The following is a 12,585-nucleotide window of genomic DNA, read 5'->3' on the forward strand; positions in this document are numbered from 1 at the left end:
GGGGGGCATTAGAAGGGGGTATTGGGGCAGAGGGGTCAGTGGGGTGCTTTGGAGGGGTGGTGTTTTAACGGAGCGCGTTGGGAGAAGGATGCGTTAAGGGGTGCATTGTATCGAGGGTGTGTTAAAAGGGTGCAGAGGAAAAAGGGTGCATGAAGGGGGGCAGTGGGGTGAGGATTTGTTGAAGGGTGCGTTGGATGGGGGCACCGGAGAGGGTGCATACGTGGGATGAACTGGAGAGGGGGTGCGCTGAAAGGGGGATCCATTGGATAGAGGGTAGGTAATGGGGTGCATTAAGGGGTGCATTGGAAAAGAGGTGTGTTAAGGGGTGCACCGAAGGGGGGTGCACCTGGAGCAGTACCTCCGTGTCCCCTGGGGACGTTTCCCAGCGCTGTGCAGAGCTCCGCCGCTGCCTTCCTTCCCCCCTCCCTCTCTCCCCTTTTTTCTCTCCTCCCTTAATAATAAAATTATACCAAGCAGTTTGCGGTGTGGCAGCCTGCCAGAAAGTGTTTCTTTAAACTCCACCAGCTCACAATTAAGCAAATCCGGGGCTGACACTCTTTGATAGGCACTTTCTCCCCCAAGAAAGCATCCACTGGGAACCCCTCCCCCAGCAGCTCTATGGGGCTGAACCCCCCCCCCCAACCACCACCAGGCTGTGGGGCTGTGATGCGTGGTGGGGGGATTTGGGAGCAGGGTGTAGGGGGTGGGGGTTCCGCGGTGGCAGCGCTGCTCCTATTGCACAGCGTTACCCTGCGAGCGTGCACTGCTATTTTTAGTTGCTGAGTCCTTGTTGATGTCGCATCGGAAAAGCCAGAGCTTGAGAACCAGAGGAGCTTGGGGAGGGGGGCGGGGAAATGGCCCCCAGGCACGGCCCTGTGGGGTTGGGGGGGTCCTGGATGCTTCCTGATCTCTTGGGTTGTATTATAGGGCTCCAGATCTGGTCCTCATGGTGCTCGGTGCCTTTTGCCTGCCAGCCATCAGGGAGAGGGGTGGGAGGGAGGAAGGGAGGGAGAGGGGGGGTGAGAATGAAGGCAAACACAGCCACACAGCGCCTTGCGTGAGCAGGAGGCAGGCGGTGAGCCGTGGTGCTGGCGGGTGTCTGCACGGAGGGTCTGTGCCAGCCTGGGAGCGCGGTGCCATGCCCTGGTGTTGTGCACCGTGTCAGCTCCATGCACTGCAGCATCAGCACAGCACACTGCATCGGCACCATGCACTGCAGCATCAGCCCTGTGCACTGCATCAGCCGCGTGCACCACGCCAGCACCATGCACTGCATCAGCTGCGTGCATCACTGCAGGTCCTGCGCCTGCCCTGGGAGGTGCTGTGGGTCCTGAATGACTCCAGAGGGTGACCCCAGGGCTGTGCTGGGAGTTCTGGGCCATCTGGGCTGTCTCTGGGGACAGAGGGGACAAAATGCTCCAGGGTGGCCATAGCCAGATGTGCGTGTGGCTCTGTGTGTGGCAGGGACAGAACGATGCTGGCTCCGGGCTCTGCGTGATGTCTCCACCGTTCCCATCTCCTCTGATGGACACAGCCCTTCCCGAGGTCACCCTTGGGGCACTGTGTCAAAGCCCCATGTGCAGCCGTGGTGGCTTTTTAGGGCTGCTTAGTGCAGTCCCCCCAACCCCGTATGGATCCCACCGCAGCGTTGGAGGGGGGTGGCGCCTTCCTTGAGGCTGTAGCAGGGAGCGCTGCGCAGCCCTGGGGACGCAGCCACTTCCTCCTCCCTCTCCTACAAAGGGACTTAACCTTGCTGCTGTCGACAGCTTGATTTGATGCCATTAAAGCGCTTGCTCGGAAACAGCCTACATCAGGCAGCAACATCTGCTCAGTCCCTGCTCCTGCAAAGCTGCGGCACAGCTTGGGGCAGAGGTGGCCTCGAGCTCCTCAGATAGGGCCAGGGCTGCTGGCACAGTGTGGCCCCCCGACAGCACGTGGCTGCAGGCACTGCACCTCGCTGGGAGCTCAATCTAGATGGAGATCCAATGCACAGCTGGGGCACAGTGCTGCCCCAGGAGCTTCTATGCACGCACACCCAATTGCATGCCCAGCACTGCACCCTTGCATGCGTGTACAACGTGCATGAATGCAAAACCTGCCTGCCTGTCCCGTGTGCATGCAAAGCTTGCACGTGTGCATAGCCCACATGCATGCATGCCCTGCACATGTGCACATCCTACTTGTGTGTCCCCCACATGTCCTCCCCTGCACACGTCCCCTCGTGCCGGGTGCTTTGCTCAGCCTGGCATTGCCCCAGCTGTTTGGAAAAGTAATAATAATTAATAATAAAAGAGCGGGGAGGGGGAAGGCTCCCCTGAAAGCACCAACCCGGCATTTTCTCTGGCCGATCCCATTTTTCAAACCTGCTTCCATGTGCGGCATTAGGGGCTCTTTTCTCCCTTTCATTCTCTCACGGCAGCTCAGGGCTGCCCCAGAGCCTGGCTTTGATTTTCTTCCTTTGTTCTCGCAGCCCCCATGCTCCCCCCCCCCCGGCCTCAGAGCAGGACAGGGCAGCCCCCACACCCCTTCGCCATTAGGGGCTCTAGCAGCAGGCTTACCAGATCCTAATGGAACTGTCTGTTCCCCAAGATATATGCCCTAACCACGTGCACTGCCCGTGTGGGCCGTGAAATGCAGCTGCAAAATGGAGCAGCGAGGTGGAAAGAGAAGGAAAAGAGGCTCTGGGTGGAAATATGGGGGAGGGATTGGGGTGCTGGGGTGGTGCAGCATTGCAGGGCATCCCCAAGAGCTTCCCATACAGAAATAGATGCCTGCATGCGTGGAGAAACCCCAAAAAGGCGCTGAGATGTGAACACTGTCCATGGGACTCTGCAGGAATTGAGGCCAGTGTGGGACAGATAAAGTGCTTGCATGGGAGCTGTGTGCAGAGGAGCAGTCCAGATCTGTGCTGGTTTGGTGCATTTTGGCACAGTGCTGAGCTCAGCACCTGGCAAGTGCTGGGTGCGATGCATTAAGCTCCTTGAGGAGGGGACAGCATGGGCTGCAGCAGGGTCACTGCAGGAGCAACATCCCGGGGGGACCCCACACCTCCAACCCGCTGGGGTCGGGCAGGTTGCATCCCCTCCAAACACCAATCTCTCCTTGAGAACACGGGGCCCCTCTGTGAGCTCAAAGCAGGGTGACCCAGGTGCTTCCCCACACCTCACACGGGCGGGGAGAGGAAATGGGGCCGTTTAATGACGGCTGTGCCGAGCACTCAGCTAATCGGCGGCTGCTGGCAGGAGCAGACAGCTTCCAGATGGCATCGCACCGGCACTGGGGTTATTGGCTGGGGATGGGGGGGCTGTGGGAGGCGGCGGCAGGCACAGACGGACAGACCCAGGAAGTTGAAATGAGTTTTTTCTTGCAGCAGAGCCCCACGTTCCTGTCCCTCCAGGCTGCTGCCTCCAGTAATTATCGCAATAATTACAGAGAATGGCAATGAGCAGGGTGTTTGCGGGGGTGCGCAGGATGCTGGCAGCCCCAGGAGGAAGGATTACCCCTTAAGGGATTTGTGGATCTATGGGCTGCGGGAGCGTGGAGCACAGAGAACACGAGGGGGCCCAGCAAAGCTTTGGGGTGGCAGCACCCTGCAGGCCACGGTTGGGGAGGGGTTTCCACCCTGCAAAGCTGTGGTAGGTGGGGAAAGGGCATGCTGCAGGGCAGGAGGAGGCAGCAGGACCCCAGGCATCCCCAGGCCACAGGATGCAATGCAGGGCGATGCAATGTGGGGAGATACGCTGGAGGAGGATGCAGGGTGACGCGGGGTGACGCAGTGTGATGCAATGCAGGGCGATGTGACGTGATGCAGGGCCAGCTGCTGAGATGGGGGGTGGTGCAGGGCAATGCAAGGCAAGGTGATGCGATGGAGAGCGATGTGATGCAAGGTGACAGTGCAGGGCGATAAAGTGATGCAAGGCAAGGTGATGTGATGCAGAGCGATGCAATGCAAGGTGACAATGCAGGGCGGTGTAAAGCAATTCAATGAAAGGTGATGTGATGCAGAGCGATACAACGCAAAGTGATGTGATGCAGGGCGATGCAATGCAAAGTGATGCGAAGCAAGGTAAGGCAATGCAATGTGAGGTGATGTGGTGCAGAGCAATATAAAGCATTGCAGTGCGAGGTGACAATGCAATGTGATGTAAAGTGATGCAGTGCAAGGCGATGCAGTGCAGAGTGATGCAACACAAAGTGATGCGATGTGATGCAGAGTGATGCAATGCAAGGTGACAGTGCAGGGCAACGTATAGTAATGCAATGCAAGGTAACAATTCAGGGCAATGTGAAGCGATGCAAAGCAAGGCGATGCAGTGCAGGGTGACATAAAGCAATGTAATGCAAGATGACAATGCAGGGTGATATAAACCGATGCAACACAAGGTGATGTGACGCCGGGCAATGCGATGCAAGGTGATGCAAAGCAATGAAGCAATGGGAGGTGACATGGTGCAGGACAATGTCAAGCGATGCATTGCAAGGTGATGCAACGCAATGCAAAGTGATGCAATGCAGGGTGATGCAATGCAAGGCAAGGCAATGCAGGGCGATGCAATGCAGCACCACGTGCCGCGGTCAGGGCGGCATGAGGGGAGGCAGTTGCAGCAAGGCCATGCCCTGGCAGCGGAGGCGATGCCCGCGGTGCCCGCAGCTCAGTCCCCTCTGCACGCGGCCGCGCTCCCCGGCCCTCCGCAGCGGCGCTGCTTCATTTGAATTCTCGCCTCTCTCTCTTCGCAGATAACAAGCCCGCGCCATGCAGTCCTTTCGAGAAAGGTGTGGTTTCCATGGCAACCAGCAGAGCTACCAGCCGACTTCACAAGATACATCACGCCTGGAGAATTACAGGCATCAAAGTCAGGCAGGGCCGAACTGCGAGCGGCAGAGGCTGGTGGCGAAGGAGTACTACAGTCAGCAGCAACTGCCATACACAGGCTACGAGAACAGCGCCGCGGAGAAATACCACCGGGGAAACAAGCAATTAGCAGGGCAGCAGCTGCAAGGCAGGCCGGCCTTTTCCAATTACGCCGTGCAGGAGAACAGCCCCTACCCGGCGCGCTATTCGGGGGACGAGAGCCTGCAGGCATGGGGCGGGCAGCCGCCGGCGCTGCCCAAGTATGAGGACGGCCTGATGAAGAAGACGTCGCCGGCAGCAGGAGGGCGGCCGTACCACGAGCCGGCAGCAGCCCCGCTGCCCTTCCGGACTCACTTCCCGCAGCAGCAGCCGCAGCAGCCGCCCACGCTGCCCTACCCCAAGCTGCAGCGGCAGAAGCTGCCCAACGACGTCTCCTCGCCCATGCCCTTCTCACAGAGCCCCCATTTCGGGCAGCACTCACAGTCCTTCCCCGCCTCCTCCACCTACTCCTCCGTGCCGGGGGGCAGCCAGCCGGCGCATTCCTACAAGAGCTGCACGGCACCTTCGGGGCAGCCGCCGCTGGAGCGGCCCCTGAGCAGCGCCGCCAGCCTGGCCCCCGGCCCCCGCGTGCCCAACCTGCACGGCTACCAGCCCAACCGCATGGGCTATGAGCAGCCCCCACAGCCGCCCCCACAGCCCCCGCCGCCGCCGCAGCCCCCGCAGCCCCCGCAGCCTCCCCAGCCCCAACCTCAGCCCTTGCAGGGGAGGCATCACGCCCCGGAGAGCCTCCACTACCAAAACTTGGCCAAGTATCAGCATTACAACCAAGCGGGGCAGACCTACTGCCAGGGTGACGCACCGCCCGTCCGCACGCCGGAGCAGTACTACCAAACCTTCAGCCCCAGCGCCAGCCACTCGCCGGCACGCTCCGTCGGTCGCTCCCCATCCTACAGCTCCACGCCATCCCCGCTGATGCCCAACTTGGAGAACTTCCAGTACAGCCAGCAGCCGCTCAATGCCGGCGCCTTCCCGGCCGGCATCGCTGACCACAGCCATTTCATGCCGCTGCTCAACCCCTCTCCCACCGACGGGACGAGCCCGGATGCTCAATCTGGGAATTGCAAGAATTTGCCGAAGGAGAAACTGCCTGAAAACCTTCTGTCAGACCTGAGCCTGCAGAGCCTGACGGCGCTCACCTCCCAGGTGGAAAACATCTCCAACACCGTCCAGCAGCTGCTGCTTTCCAAATCGGCCGTGCCCCAGAAAAAGGGCATCAAGACCCCAGCGAGGACCCCTGAGCAGCTCAAGGGGCAGCACTGCAGCCCGGAGAGCAGCACATACTCCGCAGAGCAGGTGGGGACCCCGCTGTCGGACCCGCTCAGCACCCCGCAGTCCGTCCACGCGGAGACGCAGGATGCCGACTATCTGAGCGGCTCGGAGGACCAGCTGGAGAGGAGCTTCCTGTACTGCAACCAGAGCCGCAGCCCTGCCCGCGTCAACAGCAACTCCAAGGCAAAGCCCGAGTCGGTGTCCACGTGCTCTGTCACCTCCCCAGATGATATGTCCACCAAATCAGATGACTCCTTCCAGAGCATCCACGCCAGCCTGCCCTTGGATACCTTCACCAAGTATGTGACCAACGAGCGGGACTGTCCCCGGCTGCTGCTCAGTGCGCTGTCCCAGGAGGAGCTGGCCTCCGAGATCATCGTCCTGCAGGACGCCATCAACGAGAAGGAGGACAAAGCCTGGGCCAACTCGCCCATGTTGAGCAAGGAGTCCACGAAATCCCCCTTCCAGCTGGAGAACCACCGGCCGTGCCTGGACTCCATGGTGAAGGGCTCATGGCCCAGCCAGGGTGACTCCAGCACCCTCACAGAGCCCCTCAAGCTGGACAAGGCTTCAGGGGGCAGCACGGGGAAGGATTTTGGGGAGGAGGTGTACGAGGGTCCCCAAGTGGAGTTTGCGGCCACCGAGACCAAGGACACGCTTAAGGATGCGGACCCGTTGGCTTTCAACTCCAAGCCCAGCATCCCAGCCGCTACTTCCAGTGCAGGGGCCTCCGGCTTCAGCTGCTATTCGAACACCACAGCCAACTCGGTGGGCTCTGAAAATGCCATGGAGCACTTTGAGTGGCCAGAGGAGAACCTGGGTGAGGCATGCCTCAGGTGGAAGGAGCTGGGCTCGGGCCTGCAAGCCTCCGACCTCCCTAAAGGTCTCTTCCCCAGCAAAATGGGAGGGTCCTGCAAGGAGAAAAAAAATGCTTGTAGCTTGGACCTATGCGATGGTGAGCAGCCGGCCAAGAGTGAGACGACCCGGGACTTTGGCCAGCAGGCGATGGAGGAGGAAGAGGAGGAGACGCTGACCTACGATGAGGCCACCAAGGTGGACAGTGAGAGGTGGCTGCAGGACACGCGGCACTGCTGCACAGCCGGGGACTTCGGTGAGATCCCCATGATCTCATCGCCAGAGCTGAAGGAGTCGGACCTGGAGGTGGAGGAGTACTCCTCGCTCTGCGAGCTGGCGGGCACGGAGCAGAAGTCGGTGCCCTACGCTGCCTCACCTCCCAAGCCCCCGGAGATACCTGCCGTGCTGTCTGCCAGTGAGGTGCCCATGTCTGCCGAGGAGACTGTCAGCACGGTAGAGAAGGAGAGCTCTGTGCCCTCGGCGCGTCTCTCCGGTCAGTCCATCATCCTGCTGGGCCCGGCAGTGGGCACGGAGACCAAGGTGAAGAGCTGGTTCAAATCCTCCCTGCCCCACATCCAGCCTGAGGAGGAGAGTGGTGGAGTAGAGAAGTCTCACCCAGAAGCAGTGGACTCTGAACCTGTTTTGTCACTTGGGGTGAAGAAGCAACCAACACCTGAGAACGCATTGGTGAAAACAGAGCCTGTCTCACGGGGCAAGAACCTCCGCAACAAGAGGATCCACTGCCGGCTGCCAGAGGAGGACAGTGCTGGCAATGCAGTGCCGAGCCCCTTCAGCGAGCTGCCAGCGCTGTGCGTGGGGCCAGACGGACAGGGGGAGATGCTGAGCAAGAATGTGCACAGCCAGACGCCCAGGTTCGCAGCGGAGGGCTTGCCAGCACGCATGTGCACCCGCTCCTTCACTGCCCTTGCCGAGCCCCGTGCCCCGGCCCCGCTGGAGGGGCTGAAGGCACCGACGCACCAGGAGAAGCTGGGCAAGAAGCCAGCGTGTGGTGTGAAGCAGCGGGTGGCTTTCAAAGCCAGGAAGCGCAGCGGCCGGCCAGCCCCTAAGGTCATCCAAAGCGCTGGTGGTGATGCCGCCATCACGGTGCCCAGCTTGGTGCCAGCTGAAGAGGTGGTGGGGCCGGGCCCGACAGATGGGGATGTGGCAGACGGTGGGGAGAGGGACCAGCGCTCGATGATCCTGCGCTCCCGGACAAAGACACAGGAGGTTTTCTACACCAAGAGGCGGCGGGGTAAGCGGGCGGCTGATGTCCGACTGAAGAACTGCAAAGCACCCAAGAAGCTCATCTCCAACAACCACCTCCCGCCCGCCTTCAAGTTGACACCGCCGGGCAGCCCCCACAAGGAGGGCAAGGTGGGCACCAGGATGAAGCTGCCCAAAGCGGGGCCAGGGGTGGGCGGCAAGATGTCGGAGCGGCCCCTGCACTCACTGAAGAGGAAGTCCACCTTCATCTCCCCCATCCCCGCCAAGAAGAGGAACCTCGTCCTGCGCAGCAACAGCGGCGGCGTGAAGGAGGAGAAGCCGGAGGGTCCCCACAGCCTCTTCAAGAAGATGCCGGTGGCCAAGAAGGTGAAAGCAAAGCTGCCCCCCAAGAGCCCCGGTGAAGGCGTCCCCAAGCCCCCCCCGGTGAAGGAGGCCCCCGACGTCTGCATCAAAATCACCTCGCGGGCGGCCTTCCAGGAGGCCACCAAGACCAAAGTGCTGCCTCCCCGCAAGGGCCGCGGCCTCAAGCTGGAGGCCATCGTGCAGAAGATCACCTCGCCCAACCTGAAGAAGTTCACCTGCAAAACGGCAGCGGCGGCCACGGTGGCGGCCACCTACGGCACCTCGCTGAGCGTGGCGGGGGCGGAGCGCGAGCGGGCGGTGAAGCACGGCGGTGTGGCCCTGGCGGTGGGCGACGCGCGGTTGCCCAAACCGGCTGCGGCACAGAAGGCGCCCACTGCGCCATCGGCTGAGCAGCTCTGCCGGAACCCCCACGGCCGAGCACTGAAGGGGAAACCGGGCAGCGGGAAGAAGCTCTCTGCCGATGGCTCGCAGAGCGAGGGCTGCACGCAGGCTGCGGGGACACAGCCCGGCTCGGCCGTGGCGGCCAAGAACATGGCACTGCTGCCCAAGAAGAGGAACCGCAAGGGCAAAGCGGCGGCGCTGGGCATGGCCAAGGCACCCCTCGGCCCCGCGCTGCCACTGCCGCCCCGTGAGCGTGCCGCCGGGCCGGGCGGTGGGGATGAGGGCAAGAAACCAAAGAGCGAGGAGAAGGAGGCGGCGGGCGGCGAGGGGCCGGCGGCGGGTGGGGCGGCACGGGGGGCGAAGCCACGGGCCAACCACGCCAACTACAACGGCTACTCCAAGCGGCAGCGCAAGCGTCTGGGCCACGGCAAGGCCAAAGCGGTGCCGGTGCGCTGCAAGAGCCGGGGCAAGCGGCGGCGGCCGGCCCAGCAAGCCCCGCTGCCGGACCCTGCCGAGCCCGAGATCCGCCTCAAGTACATCTCCTGCAAGCGGCTGCGGGCCGACAGCCGGGCCCCCCCCTTCGCTCCCTACATCCACGTAGAGCGGCGCGGCGACTTCACCACCTTCTGCACCGTCATCAACTCTCCCAGCGACGAGGCCCGGCTGCAGCGGGGGCCCTCCGGCTCCGTGCCCAGGCCGCGGGCGGCCCTGCCGGCCTCCTCCGCCATGCACCTGGGGCCCGTCGTGTCCAAGGCGCTGAGCGCGGCCTGCTTGGTGTGCTGCCTGTGCCGCAGCCCCGCCAACTACAAGGACCTGGGCGACCTGTGCGGGCCCTACTACCCCGAGGACTGTCTGCCCAAAAAGAAGTCGCGGCTGAAGGAAAAAGCGCGGGCGGAGGGCGAGGAGGGCGGCGCGGCAGAGAGACCCCGAGGGGCAGCGGAGAGCGGCTGGGTGGCCGGCGGCAGGGCGGGCAGGCCGGAGGGTGCCGCGGAGCCGGGCAAGCCGAGCGTGCTGCGCTCCAGCCCCCGGGGTGTGTTCCGCAGGCTGCAGAGCTGCTACTGCTGTGACGAGAGGACAGAGGGCGAGGAGGCGGCCGAAAAGCCCCGGCGGCACGAATGTACCAAGGCTGAGTCCCCGCCGCAGCCCGAGCCGGCGGGCGACACGCAGGAGCACTGGCTGCACGAGGCCTGTGCCATATGGACCGCTGGGGTGTTCCTGGTGGCGGGGAAGCTCTACGGGCTGCAGGAGGCCGTCAAGGCGGCTGCCGACCTGGTAAGAGCTCGGCCGGCTGCCCCACACGGGGTGGGCCCTCCTGGAGCGGGGGTGGCTGCGGGGCCGAGCCCGAGGTGGTGGCGGATGGTGCAGCCCTGGGTGTCACTGCTGGGCCGCGATGTGGGGACCCTGCTGGCACGGTCCCTGCAGGCACTCACTCCTCCCGAGGGCATGGATGGGGTGCATTGGGAAGAGACCCCAGGGCCCACTTCTCAGTGGATTCACAGGGCTTGCTGCATCCCTGATTGATAGAAGCAGTGGCAAAGCTGGGAGCAGCCTCTCCCGTGGCTGAAGCCGTTTCTGTGGCTGCTCCCCATTCCCTGCCCAGACCCCTCTGGCACTACAGCCCCATGGCAAGCTGAGGGCTAACGGTGTGTTACTGTCCAGCTGACGTGGCTGGGTGATAAGGGGTTAAAATGAATAGGGTTGGTCCACAACATCCGGGCATTAGGAGTCACCCTGGGAGGCTGGGGCTGGTGTTCAGATGTGCAAACCCAGCTGGCTTCCCATGGGATGTGCACCGCCGCCTCCCTGAGAGCTCCTGAAATCTCCCTTTTCAGCCTTAGGAGCGTTTGTATGCTGTTCAGTCATGCAGCAGCTCGCAGAGGAACAGGTGCAGGGTGGGAGGTGGGAATGGGCGGCCTGATGCCAGAATGATGGGCAGCTGGGGACTGGGGAGAGTACAGCCCTGCCCTGCTCCCGGTGCAGGGCAAGAGGAGCATGAGGACATTAGGAGAGCAAAATGGGGAGGAGGATACTGGGAGGCTGCCATGGAGACATGGGGTTTTGTGCCACGGCCATGCCAGCAGAGGCTGGGTGGGGCCTGCAGGAAGCCCTCTCTGACCAGGTTTGGGGCTGGCTGCATCCATTCCATGACCACCAGGCACAAATGCAGTGCTGGCTGGAGGCTGCAGCCCTCCCTGCTATGGCCCCAAACATGTCCCTTCACTTCCGTGCCTCCCACGTGGCCATAGGGGCTTCTTGCCTTTGTGCCAGGCTCTGATGGGATCTTTCTATTTCTGCCTCTCTCCCACCCTGCTCCGGATTCCCGGCTGCGGTGAAAGAAGTGCTCAAGCTGCCAGCAAGCGGGAGCCACCGTGGGCTGCTGCCAGAAGGGGTGTCCCCACACCTACCACTACGCGTGTGCCGTTGACACAGGTAAGCCCAGGTCCTGGGATTGGGATGCGGGGACCCCCCTGGTCCCTCTGACCCTGCTGATGGCAGGGCTGGGTGGGCTGGGGGCTCCCACGAATGGTGATGCTCTGCTGTGTAGTTTGTGTCCCAAACTCTTCCTGCAAGCAGTGTGGCTCCTCTGGATGTGGCGGGGAGGATGCTGTGTCCTCGCTGACCAGAGACAGCTGGTGGCAGGGGCTGCCCTCACATGCTCTCTCCTTTCCCCACAGGTTGCTTATTAACTGAAGAGAGCTTCTCTCTGAGATGTCCCAAACATAAGGTAAGCCCAGAGCCCTCGTGTGCTCCAGAATGTCTCCAGCCCCTGAGGGAGGTGGATCTTCTTTCAGACTGTGTCACCATGTCCCACTGGGGACATCCCACTCCCCAGCACAGCCATTCTCAGTGTTCAGCCCCAGTGGTCATCGTAGAATTGTCACTTCGTGGGGGACACCAGGACACCCATGCGACCCTTGAAGTTGTGATAACTGGGGGCTGCGCTCCTACCTCCTCTTGACAGACTGTGGGGTTGTGTCCCCTTAACATGGGACAGGGAGAGCGTTGATTTAACCTGTGCTAAAAGCACACCCTCAGTCCTAATAGGGACATCCCCATCAACTGGGGACAGAGAGACATCTCCCTCCCCCTCCCCCCGCCCCTACACCACATGCCTTGTGTCCTGCTCCCTGCTAACACTCCATCCTTGTCCCCACAGAGACAGCCGGTGTAGCAGCACGGGAGGTGCACGGCCCCCGCCACCAGTGAGGGACCTGCAGGGGGGTGGCAGTGCCACCATCCCCATCTCGGAGCCGGCGGGGGTCACCGAAGGACTGTGGCCCCCGGGCTGGGCACAGCGCTGCCGGCCGCCCCCCTGCCTCTCTCCCCGGAGCCCCTCCGGGTGGGCAGAGCCCCTGGGGTGGCAGAATGGGGCCGGGGGCACGGAGCCCCCCAGAGCGGCGTGACGGGGTCACCAGCGGTGCTGACACCCGCACGGCGAACACAGAGACTCTGCTCCAGGACTATGTGAGCTGCACAGGGGTGGGATGGGGTGGGGGGCGTGGGATGGTGGGTGGGGGGGGGGGGGGGGGGGGGGCCGTGTACGAGGGGGTCCCTGCGATGTTGTCTTACTCCGGGGCCAC

General features: G+C 62.6%; 1 protein-coding gene across 4 annotated transcripts in view; it reads left to right on the forward strand.

Annotated features, from left to right (window-relative positions):
• Positions 1–12,489, forward strand: part of RAI1 (retinoic acid induced 1) — a 61,216-nt gene extending 48,727 nt beyond the window's left edge. For 3 of the 4 annotated variants that reach the window (XM_046901035.1, XM_015294408.4, XM_046901036.1), the window contains exons 3-6: positions 4,738–10,276; positions 11,341–11,434; positions 11,680–11,729; positions 12,162–12,489. In XM_046901035.1, coding sequence (XP_046756991.1) covers positions 4,754–10,276; positions 11,341–11,434; positions 11,680–11,729; positions 12,162–12,176 — 5,682 coding nt within the window. In that variant the 5' untranslated portion in view covers positions 4,738–4,753 and the 3' untranslated portion in view covers positions 12,177–12,489. The remainder of the gene's footprint in view (positions 1–4,737; positions 10,277–11,340; positions 11,435–11,679; positions 11,730–12,161) is intronic. The other variant, XM_015294410.4, reaches the window with a different exon arrangement.
• The last annotated feature ends 96 nt before the right edge of the window (positions 12,490–12,585 follow it).

This window comes from Gallus gallus, chromosome 14 (genome assembly GCF_016699485.2).
Source record: "Gallus gallus isolate bGalGal1 chromosome 14, bGalGal1.mat.broiler.GRCg7b, whole genome shotgun sequence".
In the NCBI taxonomy this organism is placed as follows: Eukaryota; Metazoa; Chordata; class Aves; order Galliformes; family Phasianidae; genus Gallus; species Gallus gallus.